Below are 16,443 nucleotides of genomic sequence, written 5' to 3'. Positions count from 1 at the left end.
TACTGGCAATAGTCTACACTACGTGCCTTTGATACGTCACCGATCTAATGTTATATTGTTGTATGTGGTATATTAAATTTGTTGTAATATTGAGAGCCTAAAGTAGAGAAATAGTATCACGTTACTTTTACTTAAAGTTTTGTTATATTGCTATCTTTAGTTATGTTAAAATGACAAGAAATGAAGGAAATCAGGGTGACGGCGTCCATGAAATCATTCGGTCACAACCCAGTCGTGGCTTGAGTTTTGTCAGATTTTGCAATGCGACTCCAAGGAGAGTAGAGGTTATATGGATGAATTATGAAGGTGCTCGAGTAAAATATAAAACGCTTGAGCCGGACGAATTCTTCGACGTCAATACGTATGTGGCTCATCCATGGCTCTTTCAAGATGCTATAACACATGAAAGGTTAAATGCAAACTCTAAACATGTATTTGAACCAAAGCCTTGGTATGAGGTAAATAGCTCTTAAGCAATCATATACATCAAATTTTATTCAAATACCTCATTATTCTTTGTCTTTAGCAATATCTTCCAGACTTACGTAGTGGGAGAATTCATCCTCAAGATATTCAACCCAAGCGTGTTACAGTCAACATTACAAGCCCTCTTTACTCCCTCAAAGTTTCTGCAATGCACACAATTAGAAGAAACCTAAAAGATTACAACCATGTTTGTCAGCTGGAAATACCCAGGCAATTGCAACAAGACCTTGTAGAGCTCATGAAATCTTGCAGGATGGAGAAACTGTAAGTTTTAAGGGTTTATTTTCATGTTTGAAGGGTATATTTCTAAGTTATGCTTAACCAGTTTTGTCAATATACTATCACTTGCTCTTTTCATGTTAGGTTTTTTTGTGCTTTAACATAATCTTTTGGACATTTTATAATTGTGTCAGTTATCTGCCAAAATGCCCTATGTCTATACTATTTAATATTCTAACTTGCCAACATAGCTGATCATTTAATTGAAATAAGCTCGAAGCCTTCGTCTTATTATCTCGACACTATAAACGAAAGAACAGTCTAACTTCAATAACATCCACCGTAATAGATTTGTTTTTCTCCAAAGCACGGTTTCATCAGGAAATAGGAAAACTCGGTTCGCTTCATACTAAGCCAACATTTATGATTTCAACAAATTTATTTTTAATGAGTCCCGTACCTTGCCAACATTAAGTTTAGTAAGCAACGTAACACCATCATATCTACTAAAGTGGAGTAGTACCAATCTTGCCACGGTGAAGGGCGATTCAACCAGCGATTTACAAATAAATATTTCTATTTTGGGATATACTTCATATTTTTCAGTTCATGTGAAAGCCACAATGCAGTCGAAAGCAACACTAAGGAGCCGGCTTGATGTGACGACGCTAACGGTGTAGGAACATAAAATAGAAGAGTAGCAATCCCTAGAGAGGCCTGGAAGAACAAATAAATAAATAAATACAAATATATATATATCCTGACATCATCCCTATCAAGCTGCACAAACTCTTTATATATACCTGCATCCAGGCCATGGCAGCTAAAGCATTAGCAGCGTATCGTGCTCGAGTTGGGAGTACTATCCGACGGGATATAAGCCATACGGTCGACAAGAGAAGGACCGTAAAATGACCCTTCATATATATTGTTATATTGTTAATGCTTTTTCAAGTATTATACTAGAGTCTAAGTATTGGTATACCAGAGTGCGATGATCAAACTGCACGGTAGAAGGATTTTCAGTGAAATTCCTAATAGCTGGCGATAACGCCATCCAGTCTTCAGGTAATAATCGCCCAGCCATTAGCGGATACGAATTATAAACAAGACCGGCGTCTAATCCTGCCACAAATGCTCCTTAAAACAACAATAATACATAAAAAAAAAACAAAAAGTGAAAGAGACAGTTCAATTGCCGCGACCACTAAGTCTCAGTATAGTGATTAACAAAATACCTGATATTGCGGTGAGGAAAACGATTCCTTTAGAAAAATGGACTAATCGTTTAAACTTTATGGCTGCCTTAGAGACCTCCATCACTTTGGCAGGTATTAAATGATGTAAAGACGTCCACAGAAAAAGAGAATAAAGTACAAAAGCCGAACCAAGATGTGAGGCTAGTCTGTACTGTGAAACCCTAGGAATATCTGCTTCACCATGAAATCTGTCTTCTAAGCCAGATTTTACCATGTACCATCCAAGCAGACCCTAATTGCCAATTTTTTGTTTGTTTGTTTGTTTTTGTTATAGGATTGTTGAATTCTAGATATTTCTGCACTTTCAGCAAATGTATATGTACCTGACATCCAATCAAGGTACCATAAATAAGGACTCTCTTCTTTAGTGCTGAATTGAAATAGCCCTTTTTCCAGAAAATTGCAGCAGGTATTACAAACATGGCTCCAATCAATCTCCCCCACATCCGGTGTCCATATTCCATGTGCCAGATGAATTTGAATTCTTCTAAATTAATTCCCTTCTTCAACCTAATGTAGTCATAAAAAGTTATAAATGCTGCTTTAACAGAAAAATTAGATTAGAATACAGCTTATATTCTGGAAACTGTTTATATTTTTCAAACTCTCTTTCCCAATCTTCTTGTGACAAAGGAGGTCTTTCACCAAATGCAGACCATTCAACCATCTAGAGATCAAAATTTAATAATTTCATGATACTATATAAAGTTACTGTAATTTTTTTTTACTGATAGGCCTGATTCTGTTAATCTGGTAAGTCCTCCTACATGTATTAAATTACTATTATTTAAAACGACAGACTACATAAAATACTATTCTTACCAATCACCACTGCTCCAAAACACATTCCAGCACATGTCCCAAGCCACCGTCCAATCCACTTTGATTGCTGTAAAGTTGGTGCCTCAGCAACGGTAACTACATGTCTGGTAAGTGGCTTAAAAGTCTTCAAATGCTTTGAAAATGCACTTAACTTTAAATGATTAGGTTTAAAGGTAGTCACGAAGTTTCGTTGGCACATATTCCTAAGGTAAGGTCGCATGGGATTACATAACTAAAAAAATTGAATAGGTTTAGGTGGTGTGTGTGAGTGTGTTTTTTAAATCGTTAAGTTGATTACCAAATTTTGATTCTGTAAGAATTTAGCAACTACTATCATTTTGTCACGAAATGAAATTGTGAAATTATCTGTGCTCGCAGATTTTCAAAATTAATGTCACGTCTGCCTTCTGCCGCTATCAATTTTCAAGTTCAAGATCGACTGCTGGTTTAGCAGACGGTTTACAACTTAAAAACCTAATGTTAATGACAAAATATAATATAATTTTTCATTCTTTTCTTTAAAAAAAATTTAGAGTAGAAAATAATCTAGTTTAATTCAAAGGGGAAAAAAATGTACTTCCTATTCCTGGTATGACAACCAAGCTTCAATCAACCACCGATTTCGTTCATGTAAATCGTGAATTTCTTAGCAGAAGAAATATCTAGAAGACAATTGCTAACTAGGCTTGTAGCCTGTTACTTCGTAGTAAGCACGTTAAATCGTTTATTCGTTTCGGTCTAAACGTTTGTCGGTGTTCATGCTCTAAAAATCATGCCTTTGTATGAGTTATCGTTAACCTTACGGACACTTTCCAGGCCAGAGTTGATTGCTTCTCTGAGACGTTCTGCTGAAACGATATTGCAGCAAGGCGGAGTTCTTCGACAATTCGTTTCCTTAGGAACTAACCCCCTGCCCTTCAAAATGAAAGCACACAATATATGGCATAGAGAAGGAACATATTTTGTCATGAAATTTGATGCTCCAAGTTCTGCCATTGAAAACCTCAATGATGAGTTTAAGAGAGACATTGATCTCATAAGATCACATGTAGTGAGATGTGAAGAACCAGTCAAGCAAGAATGCACCTTGGAAGAAGAGATGAAACCACCAGCTTACCGCAAGGATGTTCAACAGCTCATAGAAGAAGGCCAAAAAGTTATCAGACACAAGTTTAAACAGAACACACCCGGATTTGATTTTTATCCATTTCAAAAATAGTTTGTTTGGAGTGATATGTAGCATCATCAACCATTATCATGAAATAAACAAGAAAATTAGTTATTTCTAATCTACAACATTTTTGTTCTTTAGATTATTCAAATAGAATGAAATATTTTGTATTAATTACAATTTCAGTAAATTTTTTTCCCATCTTGGTTTGAACTAATTTATTAGGGGTTACATAAAAATTTAAAGACTTGTTAAAAGAGTTAACCTTAGATCAAATCACACTAAACACTTTTATAGCTGACAAATGTATGGACATTTTGAATAGATGTTGAGAAAGATCTTAGTTGGACTTCCTGTGCATTTTGAATTGATAGTGGCTGAACATCTCCCCATCCCTCTCCTTGAGTGTCTTTCTTGGTATGCACTTGAAGATCAAATGAGCCTAAGGATGAAGTGGCAAAATGAAATTGAATAGTTCATGAGATACAGGATAAGTGATCAAGTACATACAAACACAATCTAGGAGTGGTAGGAATGTTACACAAGCTGTGATTTGTCTGAGAACATTTCGAATTTCTTGTTGAATGTCTTTCAAGGGTTTAGTTCCCTGTTGCTTGATCTCCCCCGTAGGGGTTTCTTCAGCTAGAATTCTGAATTCCCAACATTCCAATGGCTCTTTTGAATTAACATCACAGAGTGCAAGAACAAGCTTTTTTATTTTGCCCTCAGTGAGCCATTCTGTGATTAATAAGGCAATAGAAGTGACAATAATATGAATGACCAGAGAATTTAAACTTACTCTTAAGATGCGGCAAAATTTCATCAGTATACTTTTTTATTTCAGGCATTTTAGACATGTACATGGTAAGCCCATAATGCTGAGTAGGAATAAAGGATTCTTCTGGAAAGACGCCTCGTTGATAAAGAATACTATTTAAGCTGTAATCTGCAAGACGACGTGACAAAAATTACTTCAAATATCAGACATTTCTTAAATGAACTTACTGAAGAAATCGACAATGAGTTCCACAGAACCCTTAAGAGTAACAAAATTTTGCGTTTCTTGGGCAGTTCCAGCAGCCATATTTTGAAAATTTGGTTCAAGAGTTCAGGTGTGGTTTAAGTAAAAACTGAAGGGAAATATTTGAAAACTTCAAATAAATTAAAAGAAGGCGGAGCATCCGGTCTGCAGTGTTGTCGAAGAATTATGTTATACCGCCGGCTGTCGTCAATCTTGGTTTATAAATTTTTATTCGTAAAAAATAAAACGCTATTCACACTAATGTTTTTATGCGAACGATTTTGTTTAATAAATTGCAAGATTCATTCGCATTTAGAAATAAGGTTTTACAATTCGCAATTCCGCATCCGCTTCGTAATTTTGGCTAACCTTGGGCATTTTGGCCTGTTTGCCGTTTTCCACAATTTTGTCTCCGCGAGACCGTCACCGGCTAACCGCTACATCCCAGAGGGACTATTCCGGCCCTCTGATTGGCTCTCTCCCTCTCCTCACCCTAAAGCCCCCTCCAACCCTTTTGCTTGTGGTGTGTGTGGGGCGTGTGTGGAGTTTTTTTTGTCGGGCTGCCGCCTTCATTTGTTTGTTTTTCGTGTTTATTTGTACTATTTATGTTTACGTTTTTTGTTTGTAATTTATTTATTTATGCTATTACACTATTTATACCTTTATTAAATCGCTTTTCAATTTATAAAACAGGAATGAATTAAATATCAGTATGTTTTCATTCGAATTATTGTGAATGATCACTCATGGGCAACTGGGTTGGTGCGGGCCGGAGAAAAACGGTTTCAAGACCCGATTTTATGAGAAACGGGAAAACTATAAGTCCAAACATTTTAACAATTATAGGAATGGATATATCTTGATAAGATCTATCCATTTCTGTTAAAATATTACTTAAAAAGTGCTTATTGGAGAAGTAAACCGATTCGCGATTTTTCAGGTAGGTCGGTGCAGTTTAGCGGGTCTAAGTTAACCCTCATCTCCCAGTAATACGTGAAATTTAAATAATTTTTTGCGGAGAAACTATAAGACCAAAATCAATAAATTTTATATAAATGGATAGCTCTTGATATGGGCTATCTATTTCTCTGTAATTTATGAAAAAATATTCATACACTAAAAAGTTTCAAAAACAATGAAAATTGTTACTTAAGTCTATAGGATCGAGTATGTCTCTAGAGCGCAAAAACTACAAAAAACTTCTTGTCCAAAATTTTTTTGTTTATGAAAATTATCTTAATTATTTTACAGAAATGGATAGCCCTTATCAAGAGCTATCCATTTCTGTAAAATTTATTAATTTTGGTCTTATAGTTTTCCCGAAAAAAATTATTTAAATATTACGTATTATTGGGGGTGTGGGGAATACCGGATACCCGCTAAGCCACACCGACCGACCGGAAAAATGGCAAATCGGGTTACTCTTCCAATAAGTACTTTTTACGCAATATTTTTGTAGAAATGGACAGATCTTATCAAGATATATCCATTCCTATAGCTTTTTAAAGTTTTGGACTTAAAGTTTCCCCGATAATTACAAGATCGGGTTTTGGAACCGCCAACCCAAGACCCATAGGATGACAATTTACACTAATTTAAGAAAACACACCGGTACTTAATTCAATCAATTATATAAAATGAAAAAAAAAAATTATGCAAGTAAAAATATTTTATTTTTAAAACTTAATACAGAGCAAAAAATAAATGTAAATAATAAAAATATACGAAAGAAACAAACAAATCAAAGCGGCAGCCCCACGGAAAACCACACTGTGTAAATCAGGAAAATGTGGGAGAAGAAAGCAGAAAGACATGGTTCCAGCATGGTTCCAGCTCGTATTCTGGAGGCCGCTCCTCATCGAATTTCCCGTTTTAGTCTAAAAATATTTCACATTTAGCATTTTAGGAACTTCCGCAGAGTAGTCTTGGTCTGCGCCAAGCCTTACCAAGCTACACGTGGAGTTCGTGAACGGACAGCACATTCCCCAGAAAATTGGTTTAATACTTACAGTTATCGCTAGTTTTGAACTAAATGGCATGTTCAAAAGAGACGTTGATTAATCATGGGGTTAAGATATGCCCTAGTCCACAAACACAGGTTATTTTTCTGTAGGGTTATCCTAGTGTGATCAACCACAATGATAAGTTAAATTTTTTAACAGGGCCGTGGATTGTTTACAACTCGAAGTTTCAAAATTGGGGATACAATTATAGAAGAGCAGCCTCTATTTTCATGCCAGTTTTCATGGAACTATGCTTATGGATATTCAGCATGTGATTTTTGCATGAGGTGTTTTCTTCTTTCTTTGTAGTTTGAAATTCATTGTCAAAACTATTACTTTTTTAAATAGGCCTCTTGAAACAGCTGAAGAAAATGTAAGGCGTTTAACTGCCAATGCTGACATCATACTTCCACATCCAGAATGTGATGAAACTGATAAATCATCACATATCATTTGTTCCCAGTGCGCAGTAAGGCAAATACTGGACATCATAAAAAAATTTGTAATTCTTTTTTGTCTGACTGTTAAGGTAACATATTGCAGTATTGAGTGTAAGGATCATGCCTGGAACCAATATCATAAAACACTTTGCTGTAACATGCTTGGTGGAAATCCCAACCATCCATTAGAGAAACTAAATGAAGCATGGAAGTATGTTCTTAAGTAATTTTTTTTCTTCTACTGTACATTTTTATACATTTGAACAGGAAAATGCATTATCCACCAGAAACTTCCACAATTATGTTGTTGGCACGAATCCTTGCTACCTTCATTCAGAGAATAGATAGGGAAGAGCTCAAATGTCAGCTCATGTCCCTCTGCCATCATACTGCTAATGAGGAAGACACAATTGCCCACAAGCTATTGGGTTCAGAGTTTGAAAGCCAATTAGAACTTTTGCGTGATTTGTCCATCAAAGCCCTTAGAAGACCAGAAACAGATGAGGTATATATTTAGTTTTATTTTTCTTATTCTAAAATCTGTTCAGGAATTTTATTATCTTCTTTTTTTTTTGTTGAACTGGGTGATACTTAAAAGGGGGATTTTCCATTTTGTTATAGTTTCTAACTCCTCAAGGCTTCCGCTCTTTGATCGCACTGATTGGACGAAATGGTCAAGGTATAGGCACCAGTGCGTTTAGGTTAGCAAGTAATGATAGTGTTTATTTCCACATGCTGAATTCGTTTTCTTTTTGAATCATTTTAGTGTGTGGGTTCGTAAAGTTTCCGAAAATGACATCGATCCCACCACGGATTCTTTAATAGACACCATTTATCAAGAAATGGAAAAGGAATCGGGAGATTTTCTTAATAATGAGGGGTCGGCGCTGTTTGCCGTTCAGAGCGCTTGTAATCATAGTTGCGAGCCTAATAGTATTTCTTCTTTTCCATTTTCTAACCATACGGTAGCCCTAGTCGCATCAAAAGACTTACAAGAAGGTGAAGAAATATTTATCAGCTATCTCGACGAATGTGTCCTTTCCAGGAGTAGACACTCGAGAAGAAAATTCCTAGAAGAGAACTATTTGTTCCACTGTAATTGTAGTAGATGTCAACTTGAAGTTGACGAACCCGATATGACTAGCGACGACGAAGAAAGTATGGAAGATGATTAGGGTACAATGCTAGTTGTTGTATGCAAATCACTTTTCAATACACTCAATTGCTATTCAGTCTCTCTCGCTTCTCTTCTGGGATCGTGTCGATGGAAGTATCTTTACCTCGATAAACGTATCCATTTAGGTCTAAAGCAAAGTTAAAGTTGACGGGATTGGCAAGTGCATCTTCTATGGCCTTCTCAATATTTTCAGCTTGGATGAATGGCGTGGACTAGAAAAAACATTTTCTTATAAAAAATTGAAAAAAAAAGTCTTTGAAAAATCTTTCAAACCATTTGTTTTGTAAGGAAATCTTCTATCTGGATTTCATGTAGTTTGGCCTCTCCTTCCTTTTTGATCAAGGAGGCTAAAACATTTTGTTGTGTTTTCTCTGCCTGAATTTTCAACCTTTCTTCTCTCAGCATTGCTGTTTTTTCATTCTCTAGTCGATTTTCTTCCATTAGTCGTTCATGCTCTTGGTCTTCTAATCTATGCTTCATCTGTGCTACTTCACCGCTCTCTGCTTGTTTGAGGGACTGTTCAAAAAAATAGTGTCTAACACAGAAATGTATGTAAAGCAACTGTGGCCAAATGTATACACAAATTTTAGCTGTTTACCTAATAGATTTCATGCTGTTTTTGTAATTATCGAACAGACGTTTGATTTCAGCTTTCTCATCTTCAGGCAAGACTGGTTTTGGTGTAATCCGGAAGATTTTGGACTTCGCCATAGGCGATCCGAGTGGTTTCCGCACCCATACTCGCTTGCTTCTACTCTGTATATACGAAATGTTTATGACATTCAGGACTCGACTGCCACTACTTCCGAACATGATGAAGTGCTTGGTGAAAACAGTAAATGAGAGTATTGGCTTTATGAAATCAGTATTAACTATGACACGGCAAACAATGTAATATTGCCTGCCAGTTTTTTTGCTTTTCAATCACGTCGTCTGCCAGGCGCCAGGCCGGCAGGCCCCCATGCGGCCATGCTCCATCAAGCATCAATTTCCAGTGGTATAATTTTTCAAACTATCGGCAACGCTGGACATTTATTATTATTTCCAAATGTTTTACGGCTTCGCAGCAAGTGGATGTCATTAGTGTCTTGTTAGCGATTTGAAGAGGCGTAATTCCGAGTTTACTTATTTGTACGAATTTCAGTAGTTTTAGTAGATAGTTGAATATTCGCCCACTCAGCAGAAAATGTTGCACTGTGGGAGATCGTGGTGTCTTCCCTTCATTTTCGCTCTAATTGGTAATTTTTTTTATATTTTGTAAAACGAAGTAACATAGTAATATGCGTAATTGTATTGAACTTTTTAATACAATTTCTTCGTTTTTAGCGCAGGCAATTGGAGGCACTGAAGACAATGAGGTAGCCTCCCAATATGAGAGAAATTCATGGTCTAAAAAATGGAGACTTCCACAACATTTTCACCATCCTTCTGCTCCCAAAGACTCTCCATCTCCTCCTTCCTGGAGTAAAGCTTATGTAAGAGTTATTTATTTATTATTAATTTTTGCATAATTACCTCTTGACTAATTAATAAATTTTTATATTTTATATACATATTATTAGATAAGTGAAGGAATTCTCCACCTTCCATATGCTGAAATTGATGAAGATTTTTATGCGTGGGTTGATTTAGATAGTGGCAAAAGCAGAATTGATTTTTATGGAGGTAAAAAATTTGCATTTCATTTTCTTCATTTATGACTTTCATTCAATACTTACCATTATTGCTCTGTGGGAGCAAGGCATGATGAAGACATATCAACTAGCCAATGAAGGACCATATGGTTCAGCAAAGAAAATAGCCCCAATGACCACTGAAACAGTAAAAAATCAGTTGAATTGTTTCCAAACATCTGGAAGTGCTGAAGAGCCAGTGGAAGCTCAAGGAGTCCTGCCTGATATATCAAACTTTAAGGTACCAATTTTAGTAACCAGTCTATAGTCTGAGAAGTATTTAAATAAAGTTATATTGTCTTGCTTAGTTAATTGGTATCGAAGTCATGAATGGTCAGAGTTGCGAAAAGTGGGAGTATATTAGCACAGTCGGTGATAAAACAAATCGCTACACCATGTGGCTCCAGCATCAAGTAATAAACTTCTGTTATTAGAAATAAAATCACTGCTAATCAAATGTTCATTTAGTTTGCTGGAACCCGTCAACAAATTACCGTTCCCGTCAGATACGAAATGAAAGGGTATAATTCCCTTTTGGGTTCTCATTACGATCATTATTACCTAGACTACACCAGTTTTACAGCAGAGAAACCAAATGAAGACGCTTTCATGATTGATTCTGGTAAACTGCCATTGTGGAAGACTATAGTTGCAAGTCAATAAATATAATCCCTTTTCAGAGGTCGGCGAATGTCATGGATTTCCGGGCCCCGGCGTTGATCACATTTATACATTTAATCCGATGCGGGAATTCGCGCATGACCACACCAAGCACGTGGATGATACTTTCGATTCGTTCGTTCGTCATCATAAAAAGGGTTACAAAAACGCAACCGAACAAGAACAGCGCAAAGATATTTTTAGACAGAATATGAGGTAGGTTATCGACGACTAGTCAAAATACTGTTAGACGGTACTATTTTTACCATTTTCTTTCAGATTCATCCATTCAAAAAATCGGGCTGGTCTAACATACAAACTGGCCCCAAACCATATGGCCGACCGGTCTTCCGACGAGATTAAATACATGCGTGGAAAGTTACATTCCACAGGGTACAACGGAGGATCTTCTTTTCATTACACTAAAACCGACGTTGAAAATTTGCCCGATCAAATGGATTGGAGGCTTTATGGCGCTGTTACCCCTGTAAAAGGTAATTTTATTCTATTAGTAATTACATGTTTGTGGTACTTATAACATACTGTACCTCTAAAAGAAAAGAAAAAATAATGGTCAGTTTTTACAATTTTTATTTTCTAGACCAGAGCGTTTGCGGTTCTTGTTGGAGTTTTGGTACTGTTGGAACAATCGAAGGGGCTCTCTTCCTTAAAACAGGCAAACTTACCCCGCTCTCTCAACAGGTACGTAAAATATTTTCGTAATCGGTACAGGTTAAACATTTGTTTTCGTATTTTCTGTAGGCCCTTGTGGATTGCAGTTGGGGATTCGGAAATAATGGCTGTGACGGTAACTGATACAGTTCTTTAATTTTATTCATTATTATCTTTATTCGTTCTTCTTCGGCATTGTTCGTTGAATTCTTACCGACTCTTCTAGGGGGGGAAGATTTCCGTGTGTACCAGTGGATGATGAAGCATGGAGGCATCCCTTCAGATGAAAGCTACGGTCCATACCTTGGAGCTGATGGCTACTGTCATATAGATAATTCGAGTCTTGTCGCTTCCATTAAAGGCTATGTTAACGTGACATCGGGGGACATCGATGCGTTGCGTGTGGCCATTTTCAAACATGGTCCCATTTCGGTTGCTATCGGTATAGTATAGAAAAAATTCTAACTATTGTTCTATCATAATCACATCTTTATTATAAAAGATGCTGCGCATCGCGCGTTTTCATTTTACGCCAACGGAGTTTACTACAACCCTGAATGCGGTAATTATCTGCTTTCTTACCATTTTTATGTCTCCGTACTGCTAGGGACGAGCGAAACTATTTATGCCTTTCGGTTCTTTTTTGGAATTGCAGGCAGTGGAGAAGATAGTTTGGATCACGCTGTGCTGGCTGTTGGTTATGGAATCCTGAAAGGCGAGCCGTATTGGTTGATAAAAAATTCGTGGTCTACTTATTGGGGAAACGCTGGATATGTATTGATGTCGCAGAAAGACAATAATTGTGGTGTCGCGACATCGCCTACTTATGTGATCATGTGAGATTTAAGTACCGGAAATTGAAAAACCGGCAAGGGTATAGATTGTTAAAAAATTACGGGAAAAGTGCTTTGCAAATACTTGATCTATTTTTAGAGTTTGAATAAACAATGAAAGGGGCTGTAATCAAGTTCATATACCTTACTTAAATTTGTCAGTGCTTTCTATTCTATTGGTTAGTGGGCGCTCAATGATGGTCTCTTTACTGAAACAGTGCACCAGCGCGCACGTAGGTCACGTGACGTAGCGAGTAGTTAGCGTCTGCTTTAAACAAAAATGGGTCCTAAAGCGCAACAGAAGCCAGCAACAGAATTCAAATTTAAAGAAGGTTTGATTTTAAAAATATATCTCTTAGAATTAATTTCATAAGACTAATATATTAGGCGAACGAGTACTATGCTTTCACGGACCTCTTCTGTACGAAGCTAAAAGTCTTAAAGCAGAATTCAAGGATCAACAGAACAAATACCTCATACATTATGCTGGCTGGAATAAAAAGTATATTTATCAAATGTCACTTTATGCCTAATATAAAATTAATTTTGGTTGGATCATAGTTGGGATGAGTGGGTGCCTGAAAACCGTGTGCTGAAGTACAATGAACAAGCCCTTCAAAAACAAAAAGAACTTCTAAAAGCTCATGAAGCTACATCGTAATAGAACAATTCCTTACAGCCTTCACTCTTTTATTCAACTTTGTTTAATCGTTGATTTAAAGGAAAGGAAAGAAACAGATCAAAGGTGTTTCTACTCCTGTTGGCAAACCTTCAGGACGCAGATCAGAACCATCCAAAGGTGGAGGCAACCTGTCAGATGCTAATACATCAGGCAAGGAAACAGATAGTCGATCATCCACACCATCACTTCAAGGTAAGTGCCATACCAACAAGTGGTATAGATGATAGCTGTTATACATTCATTTATTGACACTTAACCCCTACCAAAATCACAAGAAATGTTATCCTCAGCAATACTGTTTGAAATTATAGGCCAGTTATATTAAGTTGGATGATACACTTCACAGTAGAATTTATGTTCTAACTTGTGTAAACTTGAACTAATTCTAACTTGTGTAACTATGGCAAATTTTACTGTTTATTTTAACCCGCAGAAAAACCAGCTAAAAGACCAGCCATTTCTACTACAACAACTCCTTCTACCAACAATTCCGGTGCATCGTCTTCTGAAAGCTCAAGAAAAAAGACCAGGCCTGACTCTACCGTAGAATCGGTATGATTTCAAATGCACTTTCCAAAAGTTTTATTTATTGTAACATTCATAAGTTGTTATCCATAGGAAGAACTGTTTTTATCCAAGGTTGAAGTGAAAATCAAAATTCCAGACGAATTGAAACCCTGGCTTATTGATGATTGGGACTATATCAACCGCCAGAAAAAGGTAAGCGATTTGAAACCTGAAACGTAAATTTTTTGTCACAATTTTACTGTGACTAAATTTGTATTCTACCTGATTACCCAACTAGTTGGCAAATTTACCATCCAAAGTACCGGTTGACAACATTCTAGAAGACTACATAAAGCACAAAAGCAGCAATCGAACGACCACCCCAAGCAAGTATGTCACAATTTCGCTATTATACTTGTGTATTTGCCTAATGAAATAATGGAACTTTTCTCTATCTCTTGACTCACCTTTTAGAGAGAGCGCTATTCAGGAGGTCATGGCCGGCTTGAAAGAGTATTTCAATGTAACGCTTGGTTCGTCGTTGCTGTATAAATTTGAAAGATTACAATATGCTGATGTAAGTCAAGAAGTGAAATTCGCAACGAAATACTTTCAATACGCTGACTCTTGAAATGGTTTTAGATTTTGAAGAATCACCCTGACAAACAGATGAGCCAAATTTACGGAGCTCCTCATCTTTTACGCATGTTCAGTAATAATTTCTCCAGTTCAAATTCTAGAGTTATTTTACGTATTTAAATCGCTGAATATTTTACAGCCCGTCTCGGAAGTATGTTGGCTTACACTCCTCTGGATGAGAAGTCGATACAACTGCTCCACGTTCACCTCCAAGATTTTTTAAAGTAAGCTTTTATTTTAAGTTATATAAATTAAGGATAGCGAGTTACATCAGCAGCCGTATTCATGACAGATACATGGGACGCAACGCTTCAACGCTGTTCAGTGCTCAGGATTATGGTAACGCATCGGCGGAATATCACCGCCGCGCTTGCTGAATGCTACGTCAGTGTACTTCTTCATATTTCATTTCCTTTTTTTTTTTCTCCCATTTTCGTCGAAACTTTTTTTTTTTTTTTTCATCCAATGTCTCACACATATAAACGCCCTGATTTGCAATCTGGAAAACTTTAAAAAGGAATCAAAGGTTTCGAGTATGTCCCGATGTGGAACACAATGACTCGCCATCTTCTGATCGTAATACATTCAATTGTTAAGCGGTTTTTATGCTGCTTGATTCTGCAAAGGGCTTTCGGATGCTAATCTCAAGCCCAGCTGGAGATGGCGTATCGCGGTCTGTTTTTAGACTATAAATTAACTTTCTTGTGAGATGGCAAGTTGGGAAACGAAGAGTCCTGCGTTGCTTCCCCCATTTAACTCGACAACCGCTAATGGACAAGAGTCAATTTAAGAAATCTAGGGAAATCTCAGTAGAGATTTTTCTGTTGGAAGTTGGAAGAAACATGGGTGAAAGTTGGTTTCAGAGATCATCTTGGGAACACGTCGTCACGGTCCAAGTATGTGTACCCATCCCCTTTGCTTCTGCTATCTGGTCATTTAAACACAAACAACAAAAATGATACCCGAATCGTTTCGTGACCAAGAGGAGAAAACAAAAAGCTTATGAGATGGGTTTGTCGTGTCGATTTGTTTTCTTTTTTCTCTTCTTCTTCTCTTAGCTCTTCTGTATCCTATCTTCCCTCTGCTGGGCGGATGCAAAAAGAGGGTGATAATACCCTCATCCACCCGACCTCTAACCCTCATCTCTCATGCGATGGTTGATGATTCACAGAAAGCAGCAATACGTCGAACGAATCCTTTGGCAAAAGAGAAAGGTTACCGGTACGTATTTCGTAATAAATACACAGTTAAGTATTCTTAATTCTTTGGCGGAGATAATAATTATTTTTATTTTTTAATTTTTTTTTAGCTTTTAAAAATCTCTTTTATTTTTTTTCCGGGGTCGAGGAGCCCTGGCGTCTTTGGTACAGAAATAAACTAACGGCGGCGTCGCGAGCGCTGGCCTTATTTTGTGTTGTTCTAACTTTCTTCCAGTGAAACGTACAGGAGAACTTTTGCCGTCCTCGTTGAGAAATATAGACGTTGAGCTATCAGCGTCCGGGCTGGACCAGCGGCGCCAGCAGCTGGACTCGATTCCGGAAGCAAATTAGAAGAGAGCAACAAAAAAAAAACACAGAAAAAAAAAAAAAAATCTCCCTAAAATCCTCCTTTTTTTAAAATAAATATGCATTTTTCTGTTTCTACCTTCATCTTTAGGCTCCCTTAACTCTTTTCTATTAAAGCATACACACGCACACGTAGGCTATATGGGTTAAGTAACATTTCCTGACCATATTTGGGCGTCATAGTCAGTGTCATTAGATGTAGGTGAAGGCTGTGCAGATCGTGAGTTAGCTTATTGCTTTACTGCTGGTTTTGCTCCGACGGGATTTTATAAAGGTCGAAACCGAAAAACCATCTGATACCCGTGCATAACGTGGATATTTTTATTGCGTTTTCATGCTATACAACTCACACAAAAGGGCCTCTCTCCTTGTTATTTAATTTCAAGCTCTTTTTGATGTGCCAAGCATTGAATGGGTTACGCCACGCAATGCGACTCTTAGGATGGAAATCGAGCGTTCTCATTAGCTTTCTATTACTCGACTGGTGTGTAATGTTCCGTGCGTGTGTGATACTGATGCAGTTACACTTGCAACGAACAAGCACCTACCGTTTGTCTAAACAGATAAATCAGTAACACATGCAGAGGACCTTTCACTCGGCGTTTTGCCATCGT

The 16,443-nt window shown here is 37.1% G+C and overlaps 6 protein-coding genes across 6 annotated transcripts; 4 read left to right on the top strand and 2 right to left on the bottom strand.

Moving 5' to 3' along the window:
• The first annotated feature begins 27 nt into the window (after positions 1–27).
• On the top strand, positions 28–2,550 carry LOC116918567 (von Hippel-Lindau disease tumor suppressor). Its single transcript, XM_032924280.2, has 4 exons — positions 28–458; positions 527–750; positions 2,239–2,303; positions 2,361–2,550. The coding sequence occupies exons 1-3, from the start codon at positions 171–173 to the stop codon at positions 2,252–2,254; spliced, it is 528 nt and encodes a 175-aa protein (XP_032780171.2). The 5' UTR covers positions 28–170; the 3' UTR covers positions 2,255–2,303; positions 2,361–2,550.
• Positions 1,126–5,132, bottom strand: LOC116918563 (cytochrome c oxidase assembly protein COX15 homolog). Its single transcript, XM_045170748.1, has 12 exons — positions 4,963–5,132; positions 4,757–4,903; positions 4,468–4,695; positions 4,260–4,399; positions 2,787–3,018; positions 2,693–2,727; positions 2,534–2,631; positions 2,288–2,474; positions 1,944–2,196; positions 1,691–1,845; positions 1,509–1,622; positions 1,126–1,422 (listed from the first exon to the last, which is right to left on the bottom strand). The coding sequence occupies exons 1-12, from the start codon at positions 5,039–5,041 to the stop codon at positions 1,282–1,284; spliced, it is 1,809 nt and encodes a 602-aa protein (XP_045026683.1). The 5' UTR covers positions 5,042–5,132; the 3' UTR covers positions 1,126–1,281.
• A 1,684-nt stretch (positions 5,133–6,816) lies between these two features.
• On the top strand, positions 6,817–8,654 carry LOC116918564 (SET and MYND domain-containing protein 5). Its single transcript, XM_032924276.2, has 7 exons — positions 6,817–7,076; positions 7,141–7,268; positions 7,330–7,450; positions 7,511–7,632; positions 7,689–7,926; positions 8,043–8,122; positions 8,188–8,654. Exons 1-7 carry the CDS (start codon positions 7,011–7,013, stop codon positions 8,594–8,596), a joined length of 1,164 nt encoding a protein of 387 aa, XP_032780167.2. The 5' UTR covers positions 6,817–7,010; the 3' UTR covers positions 8,597–8,654.
• Positions 8,593–9,550, bottom strand: LOC116918566 (probable 28S ribosomal protein S26, mitochondrial). Its single transcript, XM_032924279.2, has 3 exons — positions 9,197–9,550; positions 8,872–9,133; positions 8,593–8,810 (listed from the first exon to the last, which is right to left on the bottom strand). Exons 1-3 carry the CDS (start codon positions 9,409–9,411, stop codon positions 8,640–8,642), a joined length of 648 nt encoding a protein of 215 aa, XP_032780170.1. The 5' UTR covers positions 9,412–9,550; the 3' UTR covers positions 8,593–8,639.
• Positions 9,551–9,639: 89 nt separating this feature from the next.
• Positions 9,640–12,584, top strand: LOC116918562 (digestive cysteine proteinase 2). The gene is made up of 13 exons (XM_032924274.2): positions 9,640–9,836; positions 9,925–10,073; positions 10,161–10,263; positions 10,340–10,512; positions 10,580–10,684; positions 10,740–10,893; positions 10,952–11,147; positions 11,211–11,425; positions 11,533–11,633; positions 11,694–11,739; positions 11,830–12,045; positions 12,106–12,165; positions 12,259–12,584. Exons 1-13 carry the CDS (start codon positions 9,785–9,787, stop codon positions 12,441–12,443), a joined length of 1,755 nt encoding a protein of 584 aa, XP_032780165.2. The 5' UTR covers positions 9,640–9,784; the 3' UTR covers positions 12,444–12,584.
• Positions 12,585–12,632: 48 nt separating this feature from the next.
• LOC116918565 (mortality factor 4-like protein 1) lies at positions 12,633–14,865 on the top strand. Its single transcript, XM_032924277.2, has 11 exons — positions 12,633–12,768; positions 12,824–12,938; positions 12,998–13,093; positions 13,159–13,310; positions 13,552–13,670; positions 13,737–13,838; positions 13,924–14,015; positions 14,100–14,202; positions 14,268–14,337; positions 14,404–14,488; positions 14,557–14,865. The coding sequence occupies exons 1-11, from the start codon at positions 12,717–12,719 to the stop codon at positions 14,639–14,641; spliced, it is 1,071 nt and encodes a 356-aa protein (XP_032780168.2). The 5' UTR covers positions 12,633–12,716; the 3' UTR covers positions 14,642–14,865.
• Positions 14,866–16,443: the final 1,578 nt, after the last annotated feature.

The sequence above is a fragment of the Daphnia magna genome, linkage group LG3 (assembly GCF_020631705.1).
Source record: "Daphnia magna isolate NIES linkage group LG3, ASM2063170v1.1, whole genome shotgun sequence".
NCBI lineage: Eukaryota > Metazoa > Arthropoda > Branchiopoda > Diplostraca > Daphniidae > Daphnia > Daphnia magna.
The sequence above is the reverse complement of the archived record's forward strand: the minus strand, read 5'-3'. Positions and strand labels throughout refer to the sequence as shown.